This window comes from Centropristis striata, chromosome 14 (assembly GCF_030273125.1).
Source record: "Centropristis striata isolate RG_2023a ecotype Rhode Island chromosome 14, C.striata_1.0, whole genome shotgun sequence".
NCBI classification, from domain to species: Eukaryota; Metazoa; Chordata; class Actinopteri; order Perciformes; family Serranidae; genus Centropristis; species Centropristis striata.
In genome coordinates, this window is record NC_081530.1 from 5,313,608 (window position 1) to 5,339,443 (window position 25,836).

Genomic DNA, 25,836 nt, shown 5'->3' on the forward strand with positions numbered 1-25,836 from the left:
TGTGAATTCCTTGTGATACAGTGAAACACATGAGTGATCTTTAAAAGATGAAGTGAGGACGCCCTCTGGTGGAGGACAGAGGCATGACACCAAGCACACAATTTCAAAACAAAAACCAAGAGGGGAATTTATTTTAGCAGCAATTAGTAAGAAACCACAACAATAAGAAGAAAGCAAGTCAACCGTAATATTAGGAGGTGGACAAACTACAGAACTAAAAATATAATGAATATAAACCTATACAACAGGGCTTGCAATAAACTCTGAGAATGCTGAAGTTTAAAATATGTAATATTTTATTCGTGTTTTATGCTGTAATGTTTAGTGAATTGCAATATATTGTCAGGCGTTACCATTTCCTGTAGTTCACTCTCACATCTCAACACTCCAGTGAGGGATAGACGATACTCTTAAAATCTTTGGATACAATTTTACATTTTATCACGATACAGTAAACTCTGTAAATTACATTTTTAACCAATTAAAGTACTTTTTCACATTGATGTCCAAAGATATACAACATCCTATCACCCGACCCTTGTTCAAACATTTTGCAACACACACACTTACAATTCAATTGTCTATTTGCATAGAGTCTTAACCCATGACCTTTTCCCAGAGCAAGAACAGCAGAGATGACATTAAACAGTATGAAAAGTCAGTTTGACTGACAGTGTTCACATATGATGCACCTCCACCAATGACAAACAATAAAAAAGGTCCTTTACACAAACTGCATGATATGAGTCAGTAAGCTGCAGTATCAGTCTTTCTGGCTATAGTAGGTATGAAGAAATCCATAATCAATTAATAGTCTAAAGCTATTATAATGTATTTATCGTCATGTCTATGGCCTACGTTATGTGGCAACAATATCTTAGAAGTACCAGCAGGACAATGCTGCTGAACTTGGTTTTGAGGGAAAAAACACACCACAGCATCAAAGATAATGTAACTAATGGTAAGCACTGAAGCTCAGACTAATGCTACTTAAAAAAAAGTTTTAGTTGAGGGAGCAGCTCCAGAAGGTAGGCTTAACAGATTCACTAAAGCTGCTCAGTCAAACCTGGTAATGTAATAAATCGAACAGCACAAAAGATAATGAGGTGTTTACAGTGATGGAATACTTCTGTCAAGTATCTTCCAAGATCGAGGCAATTAAGAAATGAACAGAAACCAGCCTGGAAGCTAGGAAACAACTCCAATAAATTGTATGTTTTGGAAAATGGTTGAAAATATAAAAAAATATTTAATGGAGTTAATGGGCTAAAACATAAAAACACAAGTATTGTACAGATGGATAGAGACCTGACACATCAGTCTAACACTAATTTATTCACTGGACTACTGGCAAACTGTGATCCACTATCAGATTAAGCTGTAAGAGCACGACTGCTTTCAACTTCCACCACTTCTTTTGGCTACTGCATAGCCCTTTGTGATCATAAAAAGAAACCAATAGCACATGACATATACATATTGCAGTAGGCTGCACAAAATGAACAGAGCCTGGTAATATGTATAGCCATAACGTACCTGCAATCTGAGTAAAGTTGGATTAGGAGCAAACTTCCCCACAAAGAAAGTAAACTGCATTAACCCATTGAAGCCTGGAAAGCAGATACATCATTTTGTAGTATTTGTATAAGCTCTCAAATACTTTTTGAATTTAATTTCTATCTGCTACAGAGGATGAAAAATCTATTATTTAGTAGAAGCGTTGACACTTCTGTTGAATTTCCAGAAAAACTTCAGGTTTTAGGGACTTATTTTAAAATCGCCCAGAGGTTTTACAGCCGTTTTAGGCCTCAATGGGTTAAGCACTAACGGAATAAAAACTCACATACCAAACTAACACATCAGTCAAGCTCTAATAAGTGCTAACTGGCTCTAGCTGTGCTTGTGTAACTATAAGCTACACTGTCACACCTATCTGTATGATAGGGATCTGATGCCCCCTACAGGCCTGAAAGGGGCTATTTGATCATATACCACACAGGCATCAATGGCCCATGCTGCACACTGAAATCAACTGCAGTAAATGAATTTGACCTCATTAAGTGTACTTGACATGGTTTAGCATGTGCTTGTCCAGAGGTACATAATCCACATGCAGTACAGCTCCTCTCATTCTGACATACAGAATGAGTGTGCAGCTTTAACCCATTGAAGCCTGGAAAGTGGATACGTCGTTTTGTAGTATTTGTATAAGCTCTCAAATAATTTTTGAATTTCATTTCTATCTGCTACAGAGGCTGAAAAATCTATTATTTAGTAGAAGCGTTGACACTTCTGTTGAATTTCCAGAAAAACTTCAGGTTTTAGGGGCTTATTTTAAAATCGCCCAGAGGTTTTACAGGCGTTTTAGGCGTCAATGGGTTAAAGTAGTAGTAGTACTCACTCTACTTAAATGTGTTACTGGGATGTTCAACAAGCTGTTGAGAATTAAAATGTTTCAGGCGTGTTTTTGTTTTTTCTTGTGTGCATCGATTTTAATTTACCTATTAATTTACCTTGCACAACAGCTGGATTCTCACAATATCAAATGTCACATGACAGTTGTAGGATCGTAGCAAACCATCTGGTGTGTCAGGTTAGCTATTAATACCAGTGGCGTAACAGCGCACAATCCAGTCGTGCTACTGCCAACCAAGTTGTATATGATGGGATTTAAGGTCAATGTAAGATCAGAGTACTCGTACTGGATAAAAATGCATGCCAATCATGAAATAACAGGCTGCAGCTGGAGCACACGCATTAGCCTTGCTGCTTTCAAATAATTATGAAGCTGTGACACATTGTACAAGCAGCTGTGGAACATAAGATGAGACTTTCAATTAATTTCCTACGATTAAGTGGAACTCCCTAAATAGCAGGTCTGACAAAGCGCTGCTCAAGTCCAAGTCTGAAAAACTACACCACAGTGTAAAACAACCTCAGTAGAACAAGTTTCAAGTAATCTAAATCGAAACTGAATTAAACTAAATTCAGCCAGTATGACACATGTTGCTGACTGACACTGTTCCAGTGAATCACTGGTCTTTATCAGGTTTATAGATGGCCAGGGTCCGAGCTGAGGGGTCGGTGGCGGTGGTCCATCGTGGCATCCAGTAGTGGGAGAGCCACTCAGCTCGGCCCGGGAAGTGCTTCTCAAACACCTGTCTGTAGTAGTAGGCCTCTTTGGTGCGTGGAGGGATGTGAGGGAACGTCTTGTGAGCTTTCTCCATCTGGTCATCATTCACCTGAGAGGAGACAGGAAGCAGTGGTCGGGGTATTTAGGGGGAGATAGCAGGTCAGCAGTAGATGCCACAGAGAAGTTTTCTACACCGACTGAAAACTGGGACCATGAAGATTCATTTCAGATGCAGCTCAGCACACACACACACACTGTGTTGTGGTTAGGCGCCTATTCAAATCTTGAATTATATAGGCTTAGAACATCATGACTAGGGCTGGGCGATATGGCCCTAAAAGAATATCACGATATTGCAGGCTATTTTTGCGATAACGATATACTTGACGATATTAGGAAATGCTTAAAAAGATATAGAAAATAAATATTTTTTTAGTCTGTATAAATAAATAAAAATCTAACATGTAATTTGAAGTGCAAATCTCAACAGTTGCCAAATACAAAAAAGTTACTCTCAACTCTTGAGTATGAGCAAATAATAAAAATAACCATTTAGGGGTTCCGGGGGCATATTTTAATGAAATTTTGTAAAGGAGAATAAAAGTTCTTGTATGTTTTATTTAAGGCATCTTATTTTGACAGTCTTCTTGTAAAATTTTGTGGTGGATTCTTTTAACACACTGTGCTTTTATTTTGAAAGCGGCATGTGTTTAGCGAGAGGGAGTAATAGTGGCTTTTTGTGATTAAAACAACTTTAACCACTACATCAAGAAGTAGGAATGTTGCCAATATCATGATATGCATTTCTTTAACCATAAAAAAAAAAAATACCGATATTATCGTGAACGATATGATATGGCACACCCCTAATTATGACGGCCATTGTCATGCTTAATTATGTCTGATAACTTGTTGCAGTAATTTTGGGGTTGATACTACTTATTACACAGACTTTGTGCTAAATTAATACATTGTTTACAACTTGAGAATTGATACAAATCCAAAATATAACATTAAGACACGAAGACCAGTGCTGTGTTCCAATCCCCATACTTCTCATACTTACTATACTTAGTCTGAGTGCACAGGTTGTTCCGATTCTGATCGCAGCGAAAAGAAGTGTACCTAAAGGACCCGGATGTTGCCCTCATAACGGTCAAAACGTTGAGTGTGGAACGATGTACACTACACGCACTCAACGGCCGCCATCTTGTCTACGTAGCTGAAGAGGCAAACCAGGCAGAGCCGCTCAGCTCGAAAAAAATGTTTGTAATGGCGGCCGAAACAACAGCGGAGCGGTAGGTAACGTTGCTGACGACGCCGGCGCATTCTCCACATTTGCTGCGTTAATGGAGCCATATTGCCGGATTGTAGAAGTAGAAATTAAACAACACAAAGGGTAATTTTTTCGCCGTTCAAAGTGGGAAGTTTTTCGCGGGTGATGAGCTGCGAGCGTAATTTTCCGGTAAGTGCACCACGGAGTATTAGATTTGGAACAACACTCACCTGCTGAAATCTGCGTACTTAGTAAGTGCGGATAGTGTGCTGCGTTTAAGTGTACTCATGGAAGTATGGGTATTGGAACACAGCGCATGAGAATCACCATAAAAATTCCATGCCATCTCTAGGGTTTACAGAGAATGGTCTGAAAAAGAGAAAATAGCCTTGTTGATGCCAGAGGTGAGAGGAGAATGGTCAGACTGGTTGGAGATGATAGAAAGGCATCAGTAACTCTAATAACCACTGGTTACAACCAAGATCTGCAGAAGAGCATCTCTGAACACACAACATGTCCAACCTTGAAGCAGATGGGCGACAGCAGCAGAAGACTAGCAGATGCCACTTTGAAAGGCAATTCCACAACATGCACTTGTTTCTCATGACGTGTTTAATGTCTGTATGTTATGTAAATATGTAACTGTATTTTGTGTTTGCTGCCTCTTGGCCAGGGCTCCCTTGAAAAAGAGGTTCTTAATCTCAATGGGATATTCCCTGGTTAAATAAAGGTTAAATAAAAAATAAATAAAAGGTAAAAGTGGCCGGTGAGTGTATATTGCAATAATCCTGAATTTTCCAATAATTTCCTCTTCGTCAAAAATATGCACCATTAAAATGTGTGTGTTTTTTGTTAGTAATTGAAACTGAACAGCTACTGTCTTTACATCGTGACATACCATAGACTCCAGGTGCTCCTGCAGGCAGATGTACCAGGACTTCTTCACAGACATCATCCCATCACTAAAGGCCTCTTTACGCCTCCACAGGATCTCATTTGGGATCAAGTTGAGATCTTTGAAGGAGTCCCTCAGAAGATACTTCTCCACCCCATGCTGCTTGGACAGGAAAATACTATTATTACAAAGCCGTGCTGGAACGCTGCCTCCAAAAATTGCTGGACGGTGAAATAAACACTGGTTTGTGAGCTCAGATGACACAACAGCTGTACGGATGAACTGACCTTCGGGATCCTCATCTCCTCAGGCAGAGAAAGGTAGTATGCTGTAAATCTGTGGTCCAGGAAAGGCACTCTGAGCTCCAGACTAAACAATAAATAGGAACATCAGATGAATTCAGACAAATCAATAACAAATATACTCCACAATTAAGGTGCAGGATAATTGTAGGATATGTGGGTACAGAACTGAATTAGGGGTAGGGGTGTGCCATATCGCATCGTTCACGATAATATCGGTATTTTTTTTTTTATGGTTAAAAAAAATGCATATCATGATATTGGCAACGTTCCTACTTCTTGATGTAGTGGTAAAAGTTGTTTTAATCACAAAAAGCTACTTACTCCCTGTTGCTAAACACATGCAGCTTTCAAAATAAGAGCACAGTGTGTTAAGAGAATCCACCACAGAACTTACAAGAAGACTGTCAAAATAAGATGCCTTAAATAAAACATACAAGAACCTTTATTCTCCTTTACAGAATGTCATTAAAATATGCCCCCAGAACCCCTAAATGGATATTTTTTATTATTTTCTTTTTTTAGCATTTGGCAACTGTTGAGATTTGCACTTCACACTACATTTTAGATTACAGACTAAAAAAATCATATTTTCTATATCTTTTTAAGTATTTGGTAATATCGTCAAGAATATCGTTATCGCAAAAATAGCCTGAAATATCGTGATATGCTTTTAGGGCCATATCGCCCAGCCCTAATAAGGGGTACTGTATGAAATGGGCAATAATACATTACTCATAATTATCACTGTTAATAATTTTTAATTTACTTGTTTTAAAACCAGGATTACCTAATTGGCTTTGATGGCTTTCATTACTGCAGATATTTAGGCACCCATTATCTAGCTTTAATCAATCACCATTTGCCCTAAATTATAATACATTATTAATTTTGCCGTTAAGGTTGTCTTTTTCCTCTAATGAAGGAATTACCTTTTTGTGGTCAAATTAAAGATGAGATCTTAAAACCTCTCAGGCATTTTATCAAGGTTACTGAAAATTAACATTCTCAAAAGCTGTCATACAATATTAATTAGTGCAATTGCTAATGTCAGTCCATTATGTCAAGTATTTTTCTGCCAAATTAACTGAATGGCTTGCTAGTATAAAAAGTACTAAATGAGAAGTGTACAGATGGAGCATACTTGAGTGGAGGGTAGGAATGCAGGATGGACAGGTGATATTTTCACTGAACCAAACAAGAATTGAACAACAATGGATATGTTTTACATGAGCTATTAGCCGTGTTTCCGTTAGAGGAAAGAGTGGGCGCTGGGAAAGTCTCAGGCCACGCCCTCTCATATGGACGCCCGCTCAGAGCGTGTCTCCATTACAAAAAAAGATTAACGAGACTCCGGAGGTGACGTATGGTTTTCGATTGTGGCATAATCACTCAGGGACAGTTTTGACCGTAAGTCACATTAAACAAGGGGAACTTTGCTCTTTAGTAATTTTCAAATAGCATTTCAGTTAAATAAGCCCCCCCCCCCCCTCCGGGGCGTTCCCGGTGGCACACCTGGTAGAGCGCATACCACAGAGGCCCAGTCCTCGTAAGCGGGCGGCCCGGGTTCTAATCCGGCTCGGAGCCCTCCTGCATGTCTCCCCCTTTCAATCTCAATATCTCTCCTGTCAATAAAGCTACAAAATGGCCAAAAAAATATAAAAAAAAAAAATATTTTTTTAAAATTGAAAAATAAGCCCCCCCCTCCACCACACAACTAATCTAATACTTATGTATCAATACATTTGCACTACTGCCGAAGTTTGCACTGATTTTCCATTTTTGTTCTATTTCATTTTATATGCCAATTCCATTTAATATGTTTTGTTTTATATTTCTGTGCCTTTTGCTGCTGTAATACAAAAAATGTCCCTTCATGGATTAATAATTATGTCTACGTCTAACCATTGGTTGCTTATGAGTCAATCGCCTTTGTGACCCCTTTCGAAAAGTCAGATCATAATTTTGGACTCCATTTCAATTATTAATACTTGTTGATATACTAAAAAAAGAGAAGCTGTATGTATAGTACTAGTTTAAAGCTCACAAACCATTTACGATGCCTCGGTCATAGTCAAACTAAGGCCATCATACCAAGTTTATGTTGTTAATTAAGTGATTCATAAGCAATTATTTGTTTATACGCCCCCATTAATCATGTTATTTTATCATTTAGAAACACGGACTAAGTCAATATTAAATTTATAGGACCACAAACATGATGAAGTTATGAAAAAGTGATGCTTATTGATGATGATAACAGCACTCAGAATTAAATATGTCAATTTTACTGCAGGCCTATGAAGAAGACATAAACATGATAATTAACTCAGAAATCATAATGATTGTTCCAGAGTTAATTAGGTATTACAACTGAAAGAATGAATACATTCATAAATCTGAATTATTTAACGATGGCCGTGGTGATGAATGAAGTGAGAGGTGTTACCCGTGTGCAGCAGTGGTACGATCAGCCCGCAGGACGTCAAACAGGTAGAGCTCCTTCATCAGTCGCACACTGTCCTCCGCAGCTGCTTTGGGAGTCGGAGCCTGAGGCAGGAACACAACTCTTTAAGCCAGTAGTTCACAACCTTTTTGAGTCGCAACCCCCAATTTAACATGCATGTTGTCCACGACCCCCGCTCACTGAACACAATTTCACACGCACAGTTCAGATCACCCAAAAAAGAAACAAAATGACCAAAAAAAGGAAACAAAATTATCAAAAAAGACACAAAATGATAAAAAAAGACACAAAATTATCAGAAAAGACACAAAATCATCAAAAAAAGACACAAAATAACCAAATAAAGGAAACAAAATGACCAAAAAAGACACAAAATGACCAGAAAAGACAGTAAATGACCAAAAAAGTAAACAAAATGACCAAAAAACACACAAATTCACCACTAAATGGTCAAAAAAAAGACACAAAATGATCAAAAAAGACACAAAATGACCAAAAAAAGGAAAGAAAATGACCAAAAAAAGGAAAGAAAATGACCAAAAAAGACACAAAATGACCAAAAAAAGACACAAAATGACCAAAAAAGACATTAAGTGACCAAAAACACATTAACACATGAACACTTTAACACAGTGGAGACAGAGCTGACTTCCAAAATGATTTGGCGACCCCCAGAAATTATCTCGCGACCCCAATTGGGGTCTTAAAATATCTGACATATAGCAGTTTAAATATGCATCAAACATGTTTTGATAAACACACAGAAATCTGACCAACAGTCACAGTCTCTTTACAGGAAACTTCTGCTTGATTGAGACATGAACAGCTCTGATTTAGGAAATCCCAAGTGTGCTCTTATATCAAGTGTTTTTCATAACAGGAAATTACAGGACGTTGAACCTTAGTTACACAGAAACAATGACACACCAACCTGAAAAGTAAAAAGAGAGAAACTGGGTTTTGTCTCTCTCAGTGTTGTTCTGACTTTTGGATTTGTCTATCATCTGTTTTTGATACTTGCCAAATAAATCCCGCACAGGGCTGCTATTCGAATATACCTGGTCGTCAGTTGTTGTTTTTCTTTAAAGATTTTCTACAACAATACTACATGACAACCCAACTTAATGTCCTGGGAGAAAAAAGTTGTGTTTTTCCACTTTTTTCTCATAAATCTGCGACTTTTTTCGCATAGATTTGCCACTTTAAATCTCTTAAATCTGCCACTTTTTTCTTGTAGATTTGCCACTTTAATCTAGTAAATTTGCAACTTCTTTTCTCGAAATATTACCTGAAGTTACCAAATATAGTTCTTTGCCTGATAAAGGGTTAAAGGGCTTTCATACACCTTGATCATATTCATACTCAACTATGCAGGAATATATTTTTATTTGGATTAATTATCTGATACTACTATGTATTGTTATTTATGAAATATTAACAAAATATAGCCATGTCAAAAGTTTCCCTTGCCAAAGAAGTAGAGAGTGGTTTGTGGGGACTTGCCTTGTGGAAGTAAATGTATCCCTGAGTCAGCTCATCAGCGCCCTCTCCAGAGAAGATCACCACACTGTCCGACTTCTCCCTGATGTACTTCGAAATCAAATACATCCCTACAGTGGAAGAAATAAAAGAAAAAAGTGTTTCATTAGAAAGAGATGGCTTAAGATAAATGTGAGGAACTCGGGAACTAATATAAATATGGGGCGTTCAAAAATGTAAATAAATGTGATGAATTTGGGAACTAAAATAAGTGTGGGGTGTTCAGGAACTTAAGTAAACGTGAGGAATTCGGGAACTAAAATAAGTGTGGGGTGTTCAGGATCTTAAGTAAACGTGGGGCGTTTGGGAACTAAAATGAATGTGAGGTGTTCAGGTACTGTATAGAGTGTGGGGCGTTGACAGGTTGGAGTTTTATTCAGCGCAGTGAGTCACATCGAGCAAAAAATGAATACGTTAAATAGTTCTTACTTAATTTTTTGTTTTTTAGTCATAAATGTTTCCTTTGAGCAGTTTAATAAAAAACGGTCCCTGAACAACACACGCCTTGCTCTGATGTTGAGAGATGACAGCTGTTAAAAAAAAAATGTATATGATGATTATATTAAGAAATAAAGTATATAACATATAATAATGATAATAAAATGTTGTACGTTAAAGAGTGTAAACATGTTCCAGTTGCATCACAGTTTTAAAACATTAAAGATTAAAGTTACCTCAACTCCAAAAAAACAAAAAAAAAACAAAGAAAAAAACAAAGAAAGAGATGGCTAATTTACCCATAAGAACCCATGGTGACACCCGTGTAACAAACACTTTAAATCTTCTATAATCTTCCCATATTCAGCTTTATGCTTCACATTAACTCATGAAATCCCTAAGAAGTGACTTCTCCAAAATGTGGCTGTGACTGGAAACAGAAATGTGAAAAAGTAGCTAATTTCAAAAAGCTTATTTTTATTACTAGGCTAAGTTTAAACCCATTTAACAATTCTAATCCGTCAACAGGATGTCCTGTATTGCATTTAACTTGTTCTGAACATATTTCTTGAACAAATTAAAGACTTAATTTCGATGTATGCTATGGAGATGCAAAATAAAAAGGCAAATTTGTGTCTCTGTAAGCAGAAAATGTGTCTAGTTTTTTTCTATTTTAAAATAAGAAATATCAGAAACATAAATACCATTGTAACGTTTATGTCACATCACAGATCTTTGACATTTAGGGGTAGTTTTTTTTTTTTTTAAACATCAGAAATGTGTTCTATGTGGTCCACTTATAGAACACATCCTTTACGGATAACTGGGTCTGGGTTCTTATGGGTTAAATTGTCAAATCAGAATATACATTATCATGATTTTATAATAAAAAAGTGTCCTGATGCAAACACACCACAATGAGAGTTCTTTTTCAGAAGACAACTATTAAAAGAGGATGATTTAAACAGCCTTGATGATTGATTATCGCTCCATCATGCCATTTGGGCTCACACTGGTGATAAAGGGCTGTACATTACTAACAGATGTTCTTTTTATGGAGCATTTTCTGTTCCAGAATTGAATATAAATAAGGATATGGAGCGATACCAACTTAAAATGTTGAAGTAACAAATGAGCACATTAAGCAACACATGGTCACATCTTTAAATCAAATAATGAGAGCCACATATTCATTCCAATAAAAAGATGAAAGACATGATTACATAATTAATTTACATTAACTTTTTTACCAGACTTAGATTAAGTTTCAGTCAATTTTTAATATGATTTTATCATTGCATATGACAATTTACTATTGGATTGTGGATTCTACATGTTTATGGTTGATGCGCTGATGCACACTAAATGTCCCATATATTGCCTCTATTGACCTCTTTTGAATTCCACTGGTATTCAAACAAGCCAATCAGGAGGAAATGGAATGCAGCGATGCAGCAGGAACATTTTCAGTCACATCAATGAGCATGTCAGCAGAAATCAGCAGAAATGTGAGGCGACCTTTCAAAGAAGTGAAAATGGCCAGAGAGACAAAGCTGTGAACTCCTGACTGCTGAAAAGCTTTGTTGGGTAAGCTGTATCAGTTGCCACTGCAGATTTAAATCAATTGTGAATAATGTGGATTGTTTTCTTAAAGATTGGTGCCAAAAAAAAGCAGCTTATACAGAATTAATGCAAAATGTTGTGTTCTGCACTATATTACAGTGCACCATGTTGTACCCCACTACACTGCAAAAAAAAGAAAAGTTGGGTGAACTCAAAATTTCAAGGCAACAAACTTCGAAAAATGTTTTAAGTTGGACAATTAAACTACATATTTTAAGTTTTGTTTTTGAGTTTGCTCAACTCTGAATTCAGATTTTTGTCAACTCAACTGTAAGTTGTACTAACTTATAATTTTACATTGTAATAACTTTTAATCCTTACTTCTGCTAACTTCAGCAATGTGCTGAATTGGCACGATTGTAACGCCGCTATGAAATGTCAGCTGATGTTGCGACCACAATTTTGAGTTAGCATTGATACGCTAATGGCTACTCTTGTAGCTGTAACAAGCAGCGCCGCTAGCATCAGTTAGCCGATAGCATCAGTTAGCCGCCAGCTTTCGCTAATGACCGAATTTCACAACAAAGAAATAAGAGTTAGCAGAACTATTGTCCCTTGTTGTGAACCCCAACTTAAAGATATAAGTAACAACAACTCACCAACTTGTTTTTGAGCAGACAACTGTCTTCCTTTGTTGTGCTAACTTTTAACTAACTTTGCTAAATTTTTTTTACATTTTTTTCAGTGCACCAACATGAGAAAAACAACTAATTTTTGGCAGTTCTTCCAATATAAAATGAAGTGACACCGGTATTTGGGCAAGTGCATTATTGCACCTGTATATACACAACAGCCCTGCAATAACTAATGTATTTAATATATATTTTTAAATTTAGTTTTTAGTCATAGTAACTTGGGGTGATGATCGGCATAGCTTTTCTTTTTTAAGTCATAAGCCCCTTTCAATATGCCGTTTCATGCCGGGACATTTACAGCTCTGTAACGTCTCTCCTGCACTATGAAAGCGCCAGAAGTGGAATATTTGATGTCTAACACACACCTCCCACTTGGTCTGAATCACTGTTCAGCTTCGCAGCATGCACAACGACCGATGTCGCTAACTGTGCACAGCATCCAGTGCTTATTGTAAACAAACCGGCATGCTAACTGTACACAAAGTGTCCGTCGCTGATCGTAAACAAACTGTGTCTGGTGCCTGTTGTAAACAAAAGGAGGCCATAACTGCACACTGTACTGCTGCAGAGCCAACTGTACAGAACCTATAGTTTCTATATTATAGCTTGTTTGTCATTAATGTTTGTTTATAATTATGGCAATTAGGTACAGCTAACGTTGTTATTAATGTTATTAATGACAACTTCATAAAAAATATTTTATATTTTTGCATTACTGACTGATACAATTTCAATCCTGATTTAGAACCCTTTATCAATGTGAATTTCATTTTTTTGAACATTGAACTGAAATTTTACTGTGAAGCCTTTACAGTCACACCTCTGTAACTATAACCTGGTAACAGAGCCGCAGCAGGGGCAAGTCGAGTTTGTGTAAAAGGCACAGCCAGCATGGTGGCCTACAGGCAGTGTAATAATGTGCAGGTTGGTCCATAGACAGGTCAAAAATTGATAAAGCAGCATCCAGAGTAGGTTATCAACAATTAACATTGCATGCTTTAGTCCGCCTGGACTGGAAGAGGCTGAAAACATGCTCAAAAGTTAGGCAGCATATTAGCAAGGGAAAAACTAGCATGTTTTAGTTTACCATGCAGTTATTTGCATACAGTATTAATGTTTGTAATGTATTTCAATATATTTCTGCATACTGGGTCCCTACACAGTCTTAGAAATGCATAAACTGGATACAGTACACTGAAATTAAAGAAATCTTCAAAATGTCTTAATGTCGTGGATTTTTCTATGGTGTTCTTAACATTGTAAGAATTGCTGCAAAATATGGACTGGACTTCACCTCATACTTTTACAGTTTTAATTACTTCTATCTGGCATCTAATGTTCACCTTCCATTCCCCCATAAACATGCCCTGTCCCCCAACTAAAAAGACTGTATGCTGTATGAAATACATAAAGCTGACGGTGTGCAGATCAGGTTCGGGTTGGTGATTAGATTTCCTTGCATGCTTTGCTCACCAACAGAGGCACGTATGGTGGTGATGTCATAGGTCTCCAGGTGACAGATGACTTCCTCAACAGCTTGGATGCCTTCTTCTGCAGTAAAGTTCACCTCGTGGTGTTCGCTGCCAATGTGAGCTGCAACCTGACAAACACAAAGCCACAAATTGTCGTTGTGGCCAATTAAATGAACATTTAACAAAGCGACCAGGGAAAACAGGTGAAAGGCTCCTAACAGACGAACTAACCTTACGAGCAGCTATGACGTCTGGACTGTCCTCGGACCCGATTGAAAATGTCTGGATGGGATACTGCAGCTTTTCCTCCTTGGCCAGCTTCACCAGTGTTGCAGAAACCAAACTTGAGTCTAGACCACCTGGAAAATAGACAACATGACGGAGGATCCCCCCAAACCACATCAATCAATAACATACTTCATCAATACCGCTTTCCAAGAAATGTCTACAGTGATAATGTAACTCAACTGTATGAGGGACAAAGTGCAATTAAGTCCTAAGTAGGAACACAGATTGTGTAAAAGAAGAAATGTTGCTGTAAAGTTGGGTATTGTAAAATGGGAGTCTATGAGGATAGAATTGCTTTTCTGTGCCAGCCACTACACTGTAAAAAAAGAAAAGTTGGGTGAACTCAAAATTTCAAGGCAAGAAACTTCGATAAAATTTTAAGTTGGACAATTAAACTAAATATTTTAAGTTTTGTTTTTGAGTTTGCTCAACTCTGAATTCAGATTTTTGTCAACTCAACTGTAAGTTGTACTTACTTATAATTTTACATTGTAATAACTTTTAATCCTTACTTCTGCTAACTTCTGCAATGTGCTGAACTGGCACGATTGTAACGCCGCTATGAAATGTCAGCTAATGTTGCGACCACAATTTTGAGTTAGCATTGATACGCTAATGGCTACTCTTTAGCTGTAACAAGCAGCGCCGCTAGCATCAGTTAGCGGCTAGCATCAGTTAGCGGCTAGCATCAGTTAGCGGCTAGCTTCGGTTAGCCGCTAGCATTCCACGTTGGCTTCCCTGGAGGTTGCTGCTTGGATGTGACCGGCACTAAATCTTGAGGAATATCAATTGGCTATACACTGAATTGTGATTGACTATAAATCAACCATCTCTTGTTTGTGGTTCAAAATTAGGACCATGACATAAAATAAAAAGGCATAGGTTTTGATCAGGCATATTTACTTAATCACACAAACTGGTGAATACTTTGATAATGTTGGGTAAACAAAAATCAAATGTCATTATAAAAAACAGAGAATGTTTAGAACAGGGTGATGTGGGGAGTGAAAAAAGTGTCTCTCTTTACTTTATATGACAACCAGTTATGTCAACTAAGGCTATTTTAAATTGAGGCTTATGATCAAATTAAGTTATAGTTTTCCATTCAATTTTTTTCATCCATCTCTATAAACAAACAGCAACATGAGCTATTTACGTACATAGATGGCAGACTTATGAATTACCTGACAGAAGACAGCCAATTCTCCTGTGAGCCATGAGGCGTTTCCTCACAGCGTTCTCAAACAGTGTTCTGATGTTGCTTTTCACCGTTTCTTCATCACAACCTGTGGAGACATCAGATTTATGAAATTCATTAAAGAAATAATACAATTGTGTTTGAAATAACTTAGTTACCAGTAACTGACCGTTTGCAAAAGCACTGCCCCCTTAGTTACTGTTGCTATGCCCGACAGGTGCTGTTTTAAGAGTGTTTTTGGAGTAATACCTTCACGAGGTGGGCTGCCCATTCACAAAATGCTACAAAATAATGGACGATTGGGACGTTAAAACACGTAAAATAAGATGGTAATTCATCCATAGCACAGACTGATGTAGCTTGTGCTATAGGCTACATCTTTATTTCTACTGTACTGTTACTTATTGTGAAGGACTAAAAAATACGGAACCCAACCGTTGCTAACGGTGATATTTCCGCCCCAACAATCAGTTGCCCCCATTGTTTCAAAGTGAGGAGATGAAAGTGACCGATCCATGAAAATGACACAACATGATAATTTATATTAGTAGTTAATGTGAAATTTTGATAGACTGTTCTGTACAGCCCTGTATTATGTTAAGCTCCTAGCAACATTGCTACCTAGCTTAGCGTGCTAATTTTACACACGGTGTCATTAACATTAGTTTGTTGGACTAGTTATGTACTAGTAGTGGTAGCGCTAGTGCTAGTTGATAGGAACCATAGCTGTTAAACCTGGTTTGGGTTTTCTCATCTAACAGCTTGACAATCGTTAGATGACTCATGTTTGCTAGCTAGCAGCTTAATTTAGAGCAGACATTTGTGTGTCTGTTGATCTTAGTGATATTGAGTTGGGAGTGGGCTCACCCACACTGTATAATTCACAGCCAGCAACGCTCCCCTTGCTTTTTGAGTTTTGGGAAAGGGGAAAAACCACTTCTCCTGCTAAACTCTCAGGGCAACTGGTGTCAGATTTACAAATCCTGTATCCACACCATTTCAGCTTGCTACTCAGAGCTCAAAGCTTGACTGACCTTCTTCTCTTAGTAACCGTTGCTAAGGCTATGATTGGACAAGGAAGGTTCGAGGGAGGAGCTTTGCATACGGTCAATTGAAATGAACAATTACGTACTTGTAGGCAGTCTCTCCACAGTGTCGTAGATGGCATGAGCAGGCTCTTTTGTGCAGCAGTGAAACTGATCCATTTGAATGGACTGAACTTTGCCATTCTTCTTCAAATCAAAGATCTCAAAGTGCCCAGGAAGAAAGGGCACAATGTTGGCAGGGGTAGACATTGTATGGGTAATGTCTATAAGTCCTGTGATCAGAATATCAACAAGTTATGCAACGCTCAAAGCTGTAAAACATATACAATAGTATAAAAGATGCAGATTTATGGAGGGGTAATAAACAATCCCATTACCTTTGGCTTCTGAACAGACTGCAAGGAACCCATCGTCTGTGAGAAGTCTGAACAAAGGGCGGACACCATATGTATCCCTTCCAAGAAAGACTTTTCTGTTGGCAGTGTCCAGCAGAATAAAAGCAAAGACACCATCCAGGAGGGAAGCCATCTTCTGGATGCCAAAGCGGTCATACAGATGGAGCAAAATCTCACCATCCACTTTAGTCTGGTGGTCAAAGTCGAACTGCTTCCTCAGCTGAATGAAAATTAAAGAAATACCACAGAAAGGGTCATTTTAGGTTTCTTTGTTTCTTTCCAAAGTGTACATTATACATGCATGGGCTGAGTAGCTTCACTCCAAGGTGAAAACAATTCACCAAGAGGGTTGGGCCCTGTAAACGTCATGTTTGGACATGTTGAATCTGCCCAAGGCTAATTGTTGGAAACACAGTTTGGATTTAGTGCCATGACAGAAATGAGGCGGAAGAAATGAAAAAAAGGACAACAACTTGCTGATATTATTATGGTATGGTGGTAATGCTACTGTCAGGATGCTACTAGGCTTAACACATTTAAAATTCAAGACATGCTAATGGAGAACAGATAGATAGATAGATAGATAGATAGATAGATAGATAGATAGATAGATAGATAGATAGATAGAGGGAAATAATATACAAGAAGAAATGCTGTACGAGCGGATATGGCGGATATAGAAAAAAAAAATAGTGCAAGTGTCTGAACAAGCTGAACAGTATCCTGCCCTGACAAGTATCCTGGCTGAGGGCAGGATACTTGATTGGTGTCATTAACATTAGTTTGTTGGACTGGTTATGCACTAGTAGTGCTAGTGCACTACTAGAAGATTGTCACCCAAAATGTAATTGGCGGGGGGATGGTGTTCTTTGGTTCATAGTCAGCATTTCTCCTTGTCCAAACACACGAGTTGAGTTGTTACTGACATACTCACATTACTGTGGTCCCAGCTGCATTGAGATCATCTGTGGACAGATGTCTTTTATGCAGCTAACGAGCTGAGATTAGGAGTACTTTCTTAATGTGAGTGGATTAAATTGTGGGCCTCATGGGCACATAACCGGTCTGTGGGAGTCAGAATTCTTGCTGGTTGGTAGACATCCCTATTCTCCATCTTTCACATATGTCATGGAGACCATCTCCGGGTCACAGAGTGGCCAACTACTCACCACATCTAGATTATTCAAATTATCTTTATCACATCACCACCACAACCAGTGTATAGCGACCTAGAGGTTTTCTATTCTATTATGGTTTTATTACCCCATTAAAAATATGATGATCGGGTCTAATTGCCAGAGACTATTAAAATTTGTCATTCCTCTGTGCACCTGTCAATATTCTTGTCTGTCCTAATTGCAATAGTTATTTAATAAAACCACCACTAAGCCCAATGGTTTCAGAGATGCAGCTAGCTTGTCTTACCGTGTCATGGTTGTAAATCTCTCCATTGTAGCAGAGCCACAAGAAAGGAAACTTCTTGATGCGCAAGGGTTGCATCCCATAAAGCTGGTCCACAATAGCCAGGCGGTGGAAGCCAAAACAGCAGTTGGTGAAGCCATTGACATTCTCAAAGCGGAAGGCATCAGGTCCCCTGTGAGCGATCTTCATGGCATTGGTGCACTGAGCTGCAAGGCACTCATCACTGCCAAACAAAGCCCAGATACCACACATCTTTCAGCTGTGGAAGAGGGACAGAAATATACAGTGTCAGTGTGTGCAGTTTATAAATAGACTGTGTAATACCTAGAATCAGCAATGTAAAATAACTGTGGCATACAAACTCAATGGAGTCCAGAACAGAACAGTTTAAAAAAACAAAACATTTTTGATACACTAATGTGACACCAAAGTTTTAGATTACTCAGAAATGCTGAAAAATGGTAGGCCTGGGCCATTATATGATTGCGACTAGTGATCTCTTGAAATTTCAGGTGGATTACGGTGATCAGCTGTGAGCATATTTACTCAACCAAACATGTTGGAAATGTGCGTGACAACAGCCAATCAGAGTCGACTTTTTCCTGCTCCACTTCTGTTTGTAAGTTCCAGGAGAAGTAAAAAGAAAGGGTTAGGGTTAGGGTTAGGGTTAAAATGGCAATTTAACAAAAATGGTGATAATAATCGACAATATGGACAATATGAAAAAAATATTGTGATCATTTTTTCCCATATCGCCCAGCCCTAGTCTGAGGTAAGGATTATCCAAGAAAAAAAAAATGTGATGTGGACTGCAAGATTGTAAGGACAATAGTTTGGTTGTTTCACCTGCTCTACATGCAGTGAATAACAGAGGGTCAGTTACACAGACACAGAAAGAACCATTGTCCTTTTGGGCACAGTTTGGTGGAGGATTCATTTTCCAGAGGAGAACACTTCTCCAATGACAGGGCACCTTAGGGGGCACTTCCCTATGTTTTCTACATTTAAGCAAACCTTAACCCCAATGAATCCCAAACCCATCAACAGGTTGGAGAAGTATGTTTTCTCACACCATTTATCATAAAAAGAAACTGTAAAAACGAGAATTATGATGTGAATAGAAAATGATTGACCAAGAGCAAGAAAGTCATACATTAGTGTTAGAGCCATTTTATACATTGTGGAGAAGCTGATAAATAATTCAGATTTGTATTTCATAGTTCATAGTTCTTTATTGAGGTTGTAGGAATGCCTATTGGTTCGTAGGAATTGGCTGAGATGTGTGTAACGTCATAATTGCGTACTTTGTTTTAATTAGGATTATGGAGACGAGGAGAGCACACTAGTTTTTGACCGTGCTCATAATTATTATTATTTTTTGGGTTGCTGCAGTTTATTGTTTGTAATGCTCAAACGAAAGGTTTTCAATAAACCATAAGAAAGAAACTGTGGGATTTTTTCGGCTTAAGACACGCGTCAACTACATCCTCACGCTCCATAATTGAAGTGTGCGTTTCAAGTAAAACTAGACGGAGCCACACTAACAATTAGCATATGTTTTTCTAACTTTACATCCATTCCATCTTTATGTTTAGGCTCAAATCATGTGAATTAAGTTTATACTCATTTAGTAAGATAACTATGTGTTTAATACCATCTGGGCCACAGAACAATATTGCAACATTTTTTGTAATGTGGTAACGGTCAAGATGTTCGAGGCCATCTTGAAATACCCGGATCATCCGCTACACAAAAACTTTATGGAGAAAAAAACAGCAGCTCAAGATTCAAAAGATCCTTCTCTCCTTCAGCCGTCAGACTGTCTCATTCTTCAAGAGTTACCTGACTAACTGAATTCCCCTCAGCGATAAATAAAGTAATTTTGATTTGATATAATGATTGGTTTATATTGTGTTTTCTACTCCAGCACAAATTTACGTTAGGGACATAATGGATCAATAATCTCCAACTTCCAATGAAACAGCAAAAATAAAGCATTTTCACTTTATTATGCATTTATTTTATGATTAATATTTAAATGTTCACCTTTGCTTGAGTGACAAAAGGCTGATGACAGACATGATAAAGCTCAGGTTAGTTGGATAAAATAAATAAGGAGAGGAGGTGACCATTTTGTCTCCTATAAGTAAAATGTGAAAATACCTTGCAGGATTTTGATTACATTTTTGTAGGTTGCTTAAATTGTACTTCATATCATGCATTCTATTATAAGAAAAGGCGACAGTAAGTAGGCCTCCAGGTGAGAAAGGGAAGTTTGAAAATAGAGGGGAGAGGACAAGGAGAAGCTAGAAGTCTTGAATCATATTACCAGATGTAACAGGATATCTAGCCTATAGCTGTTACTAAAGGTATGTGTCTAACGCCTTCGTGTCAGTGTAAAAGCTAAATAAAGCCACACACTCTAGCACTGCAGCTGGAGAAAAAAATCAGAGGATAGTGTCGTGGTATAGAATCTGACTTTTCAGTTTCACCTTTCTTCCGCATTCACTTGAAGAAAAACTGCCCAAAATTTTGTATTGAAATGAATGGGACGGCCGAAGAAAAATTAGCGAAAAAGAACAATAATTGGAGATTTTTAAACGTCTACTTCTCCGGCATAATTTCACCGAGACACTCCATTTAAACTTTAAACAGTAGACACAAGTCTTGTGTATCGTGTATTAATCCACGTTTCGATAGGTCATATAGTTTTTTATCAATCCCTGTTCAATGACCATGATCATTTTTGGAGAAGTTCTGAGATTATAATGGGTGTGTATTGCACGGAATGTTCGTGTCACAGTGTGTGACGTCATCGCTCAGAGTGTAGAGGGAGAGAAAAAATTGTCAAAAAATAAATTTGAAAACTGCGCTCCAGGCCGCAAATTCCACTCTACAGAAATAATTTATACATAGAAACGTGGGAAAATTAGTCTTCTCCCTCACAATCCTCTGGAAAAGCTGTCAGAGTTATAGTTTGGGCGTAGGACGCATAGATGCGCCACCAACACGCACCAACAGCCTCATTGGCTCCCATATTAAAAACGCAGGAAGATTTCAAGACACACACTCATAAATCAATGATTACCACACTATGTCCTTACAGTTAACTGTGTATGAAGGCCTGGGTCAAGTGGACATGGCGTCTCAAAGTAATTTTTTAGACATGCAAGATTAGTGAAATCATTTCTCATAATTTCTCTGCTATAATGATGACACCTGCCGATCCGAAAAAAACTTGGTTCTGGTGATAAGAAAAGAGGCAAACCGTCAGCCCACAAACTGGTTTGTGGGCTGACGGCTGCTTCTCAGGCCATGTCTGTTTTTATGAGCACACTTCTGCGCAGAATAGGGCTGGGCGATATATCGATATATTTTTTAATGTGATTTGGAATTAGACCATATCGCATATGGGTCAGTGACAAATAAGGGTTGTCAAGATGTCAAATGGTGTAACCACAAAAAAATGATTAATATTAAATACTTCATCCACCTACAGTTTATTTAAGTGGACTTATACTTACTTCATTTTAAAAAAGATCAAATTAATTTATTTTTTTTAGTATTTCTACATTTACACATTCTGTCATTATTGAGCAGAACATATTCTAAATACAACCATTTTTTTCTAAAGTTTTGACAAATTATGTAAAATTTCTTATATACCAGAGTGTTGCAATGTAAACGTGGATTGTATTTTTTTCTCATTTTAGTTCACATTTATTTCCCTGTATATAATCAGATTTTTATGGGGAAAAAATTACTGGTTACACCAATGACTGCGTTAGATCACGTCATTGACCCATATATCAATATAGTTCACCCCCCCCCCTTCTTTATACGTAAATGCTGCCCTTACTAGGTCATATTTAGTTCTTTGTAATGTTTGTTATTCTTTTGTCATATAAATATATATGTATTTTAGAATACGATTGGCCTATTTCATTTCATAGGCTATTATTTAAGATATTTTTTTATTTAAATGTGCACTTTATGGAGCTTTGATTTTTTTTTTTTAAAAAGGTCTAGAAATAAGCATGTTGTACGCTTAAAATAAGAAATTAACTCTTGAACTGGCCCGAGCAGAGTGCACTGCAAATTATTTGTTTCTTAAAAAAAAAACCTTTGGATTTAGAAGTGTTACATAATTTATCTTGTTTTAAGGGTTACTTTCTTATTTGAAGCGTTCAACATGCTTATTTCTAGATTTAACAATCTTAATTTAAGATATCTTGTCAAGTGAAATTATCTGTTCATGCAGCAAGATAACTTCCCTCAGATTTAGTGTTTTATCTTGTTTTTAGACACCTTTTTTTCAGTGCAGAACACTTGTTGTGGACTGTGGTAAACTGCTACCTATGTAGCCCTGGTTAGCTAACAGCAGGTGCTGCATTTTCATTTAGCTAACGTGAGAGCAGGGCCGGTTATTCCTACAGGCCACCAAGGCGGCTGCCTAGGGCGCCAAATTGGCAGGGGGCGCCCCCTTTAGCGCCCTTAAGCATACATCTTTGTTTTAACAACATTGATTAACGAAACATTTTTTAAAAAGCATGGGCAATAAAACCCTCATTGAATTAAATGAACATGCCCCAACCCATATTTCGAATGAAAATGTAATATTATATTATATAAAATATGATACGTCTACTTTACACTTTGATGGTGAAATACCATATAACTTTAACCTTTGATGGTGAAATACCATAGTACTTACATTTTTACATTTCTTAATTTTTTAAATTTATTTTTATTGCATTTGTACATTTTATTTATTTTCAGTCTTTACAATCAACAGATCTGTGTTTTCTCATTTATTTATTCTTATTTTCAATTCAGTTGTTGTTGGTAAAGTTCCAAAGTTTCTAAAAATAAAATGTTCTGAGACCTTGTAGTTCATGTATCAAATATTAGTGTACGGCATAGGGGGGGGGCAAAATCTCAATATCGCCTAGGGCAGCCAATGGGCTAGAACCGGCCCTGCGTGAGAGTATAGGCTATACAGTTCTCTAGTGTCAAAAGCACCCAACTCCTTTAAAAGCCCAGTAATTAAAAACTTGCTTAGCTATGGCCATTAACAGCTAATAGCATGGCTCCAGAGGTCTCGTGCATTTTATTTGGCATTGTTCCACTCAGCACAGACAAATAATTACTAACATACAATATGAGAGAGAATGAATCGTGTATCCCCACCATCTTCCTCCACCTCATGGTGCTCCACTCCTCTCCCGGCGGCGCTTTACAGTATCACTCATAACAAGAACCAGCGAGGACTAAAATGCTGCTCGGTGACTCACGGAAAACGTCAGAATAGGTCAATATTCGTGCACTACAGTATATGTGTATATCATTTTAATTGATAGGCTGTTAAAGGAAATGTAAAAGTTAATGGTATTTTGAGCAGCATTCTTATAAAAACTCACATCAAGTGAAAGTCACTATTTGCGCCCACCCACTAGAATATAAAGGGATAAACAAGGCACACACTTAGTGCTATCTATGCCACTTACCTCTGAATTAAAAATGTTCCCTTAGAGATGATGGCTGAGATAGCACGTCTCCTGGATGAGGATGTTCGCTGCTGCACTGACTCTCTGTTGGCACGAGACCACTATAACCACCGGGTTACAACCGGAACAAGACAATGTGTCTTCAAAATAAGAGCGTGGTAAAATTATTCAAAGGTATTGGGTTGAAATTCATCATCATTTGCAGAATGTTTTCTCAATTGTTTTCCCCTTTTTATTTGAAACTGTGTATCTCATAATCTCGTAACATATTACTAGACGGCTTTAGCAATGCAGACAAGAAATTGCTTTATATTCTTTTAGCAGCAAGCAGAAAGGCCATTACCAGGAGATGGCTCAAACCTGAGCAACCACAAAATGAGGACTGGATCAACATCATACAAGACATCTACACAATGGAAAAAGTGACTTTTCATCTAAAGTTACAAATGGACTCATTTTACAAAACATGGTCAAAATGGACAGAATATGTTAAGCCTACAAGTTCTGATTTTATATAAAACTGTCATTTAACTAACAACGACTGCTGCAAAGAATGATGATAGGAGAAAATGATGACGCTGTGTGATATTGGTACCCCCCACCCCAACTGTTCTTGTTCTTTGTTCTGTATAAAATGTTTAAAAAATTCCTCAATAAAAAGTTAATTTAAAAAAATAAAAAATAAGAGCGTGGTAAGCGACATTGTCGCTCTGTGCTCATGAGGGGAAAGCACTCAAGCACTGTACTTAAGTATTTTTGAGGTACTTGTACTTTACTTGTCTTAGTCTTTCTTTTTTATGTAACTCTATATATCAGGGATGGGCAACTTAACCCTTAATAGGGCACTCATTGAAATACTTGCAAATTCCAAATTTCAACCCTAGAGAATATTGGAGGATATCACATACTTCCAGAATGTGTAAAAAAAACCATACAAAAATAATATTTTGGGAAAAAGTTTACGAGATTAAAGTGGCAAATCTACAAGGAAAAAATGTGCAGATTTATGAGATTTAAAGTGGTGAGTCTGCGAGAAAAAAGTTGCTTTTTTCCCACTTTTTTCTCTTAAATCTGCGACTTTTTTTCTTGTAGATTTGCCACCTTAATCTCGTAAATTTGCAACTTTTTTCTCGAAGTATTACCTGAAGTTACCAAATATAGTTCTTCGCCCGATAAATGGTTAAATGCTGGAAGGGGCCACAATTTTTCATCAACACTACCACAGGGCCACATGTAGGGACTGTGCACTTAACCAGATGTGATGAAACTGCAATTTCATCAGTATAAATAGGAATGCAAAAGGTTTGAAGCAAATAAAGATCCACTTACTGTGTTTCCTTTTTTTTCAGTGCAAGAACAGCAGCCCAACATTAATTGCAAGAGTTTTTTTTTGTACATTTTTACACTGCACTTCCAATATTTCATGCTCAAATGCATGTAGTTGTACTGAGGGCCACTTCAAGTGAGGGTGCGGGCCGTATGCAGTCCCCGGGCCTCCAGTTGCCCATCCCTGCTATACATACTCCACTACATTTGAGGCAAATATTGCACTTTTTACTCCACTATGTTTAGCCAGCTTTAGTTACTTTATAGGTCCAGATTTAACATAAAAACATGATCAATCTAAAGTGATTAGACATTTTTATTTAAACCTCATAACAGTATATTAAGCAGTTAAAATGAGCCCTATCTTGAGAAATGTAAACACTGCTTACATGAAAACATCAAAAATAATAATCCAATGATATACTTGGAATATGTATAACAATCTGAGTGGGTTCATTCTGCATAACGAGCACTTTTAATTTTGATACTTTAAGTACATTTTGATGCTAATACTTTTATACTTTTACTGAAGTAAGTTTTGAATGCAGGACTTGAATGCAGTGGAGTAATTTAGTAATTCACAGTGTCATGTAAGCACTTTTACTTAAGTAAGGGATCTGAATACTTTTTCCACCACTGATTTTTCCAATTGAAAGTTGCCTGCTAATATGAAACTGTAGAAATACTAAAACTAAAAGTTCCTAATTGAAAATGTAACTTGATTAAAGGTATGTAGGTATTAATATCAACTATATGGTTTGTACAAGCTGAAATAGTGAGAAATACCCATCACACTTTCTCATAGCACCAATGTGACACCTTCACAATTCACTTGTGAAGCTGATTTTCATTTCAGCCCAAAATATCAGACAGA

General features: G+C 37.4%; 1 protein-coding gene across 1 annotated transcript; it reads right to left on the minus strand.

The window, feature by feature from the left end:
• Positions 1 to 109: 109 nt before the first annotated feature.
• On the minus strand, positions 110 to 23,737 carry asns (asparagine synthetase). The gene is made up of 12 exons (XM_059350275.1): positions 23,637 to 23,737; positions 18,133 to 18,388; positions 16,690 to 16,927; positions 16,399 to 16,584; positions 15,253 to 15,354; positions 14,012 to 14,139; positions 13,782 to 13,908; positions 9,577 to 9,683; positions 8,056 to 8,156; positions 5,592 to 5,673; positions 5,308 to 5,463; positions 110 to 3,242 (listed from the first exon to the last, which is right to left on the minus strand). Exons 2-12 carry the CDS (start codon positions 18,379 to 18,381, stop codon positions 3,033 to 3,035), a joined length of 1,686 nt encoding a protein of 561 aa, XP_059206258.1. The 5' UTR covers positions 18,382 to 18,388; positions 23,637 to 23,737; the 3' UTR covers positions 110 to 3,032.
• Positions 23,738 to 25,836: the final 2,099 nt, after the last annotated feature.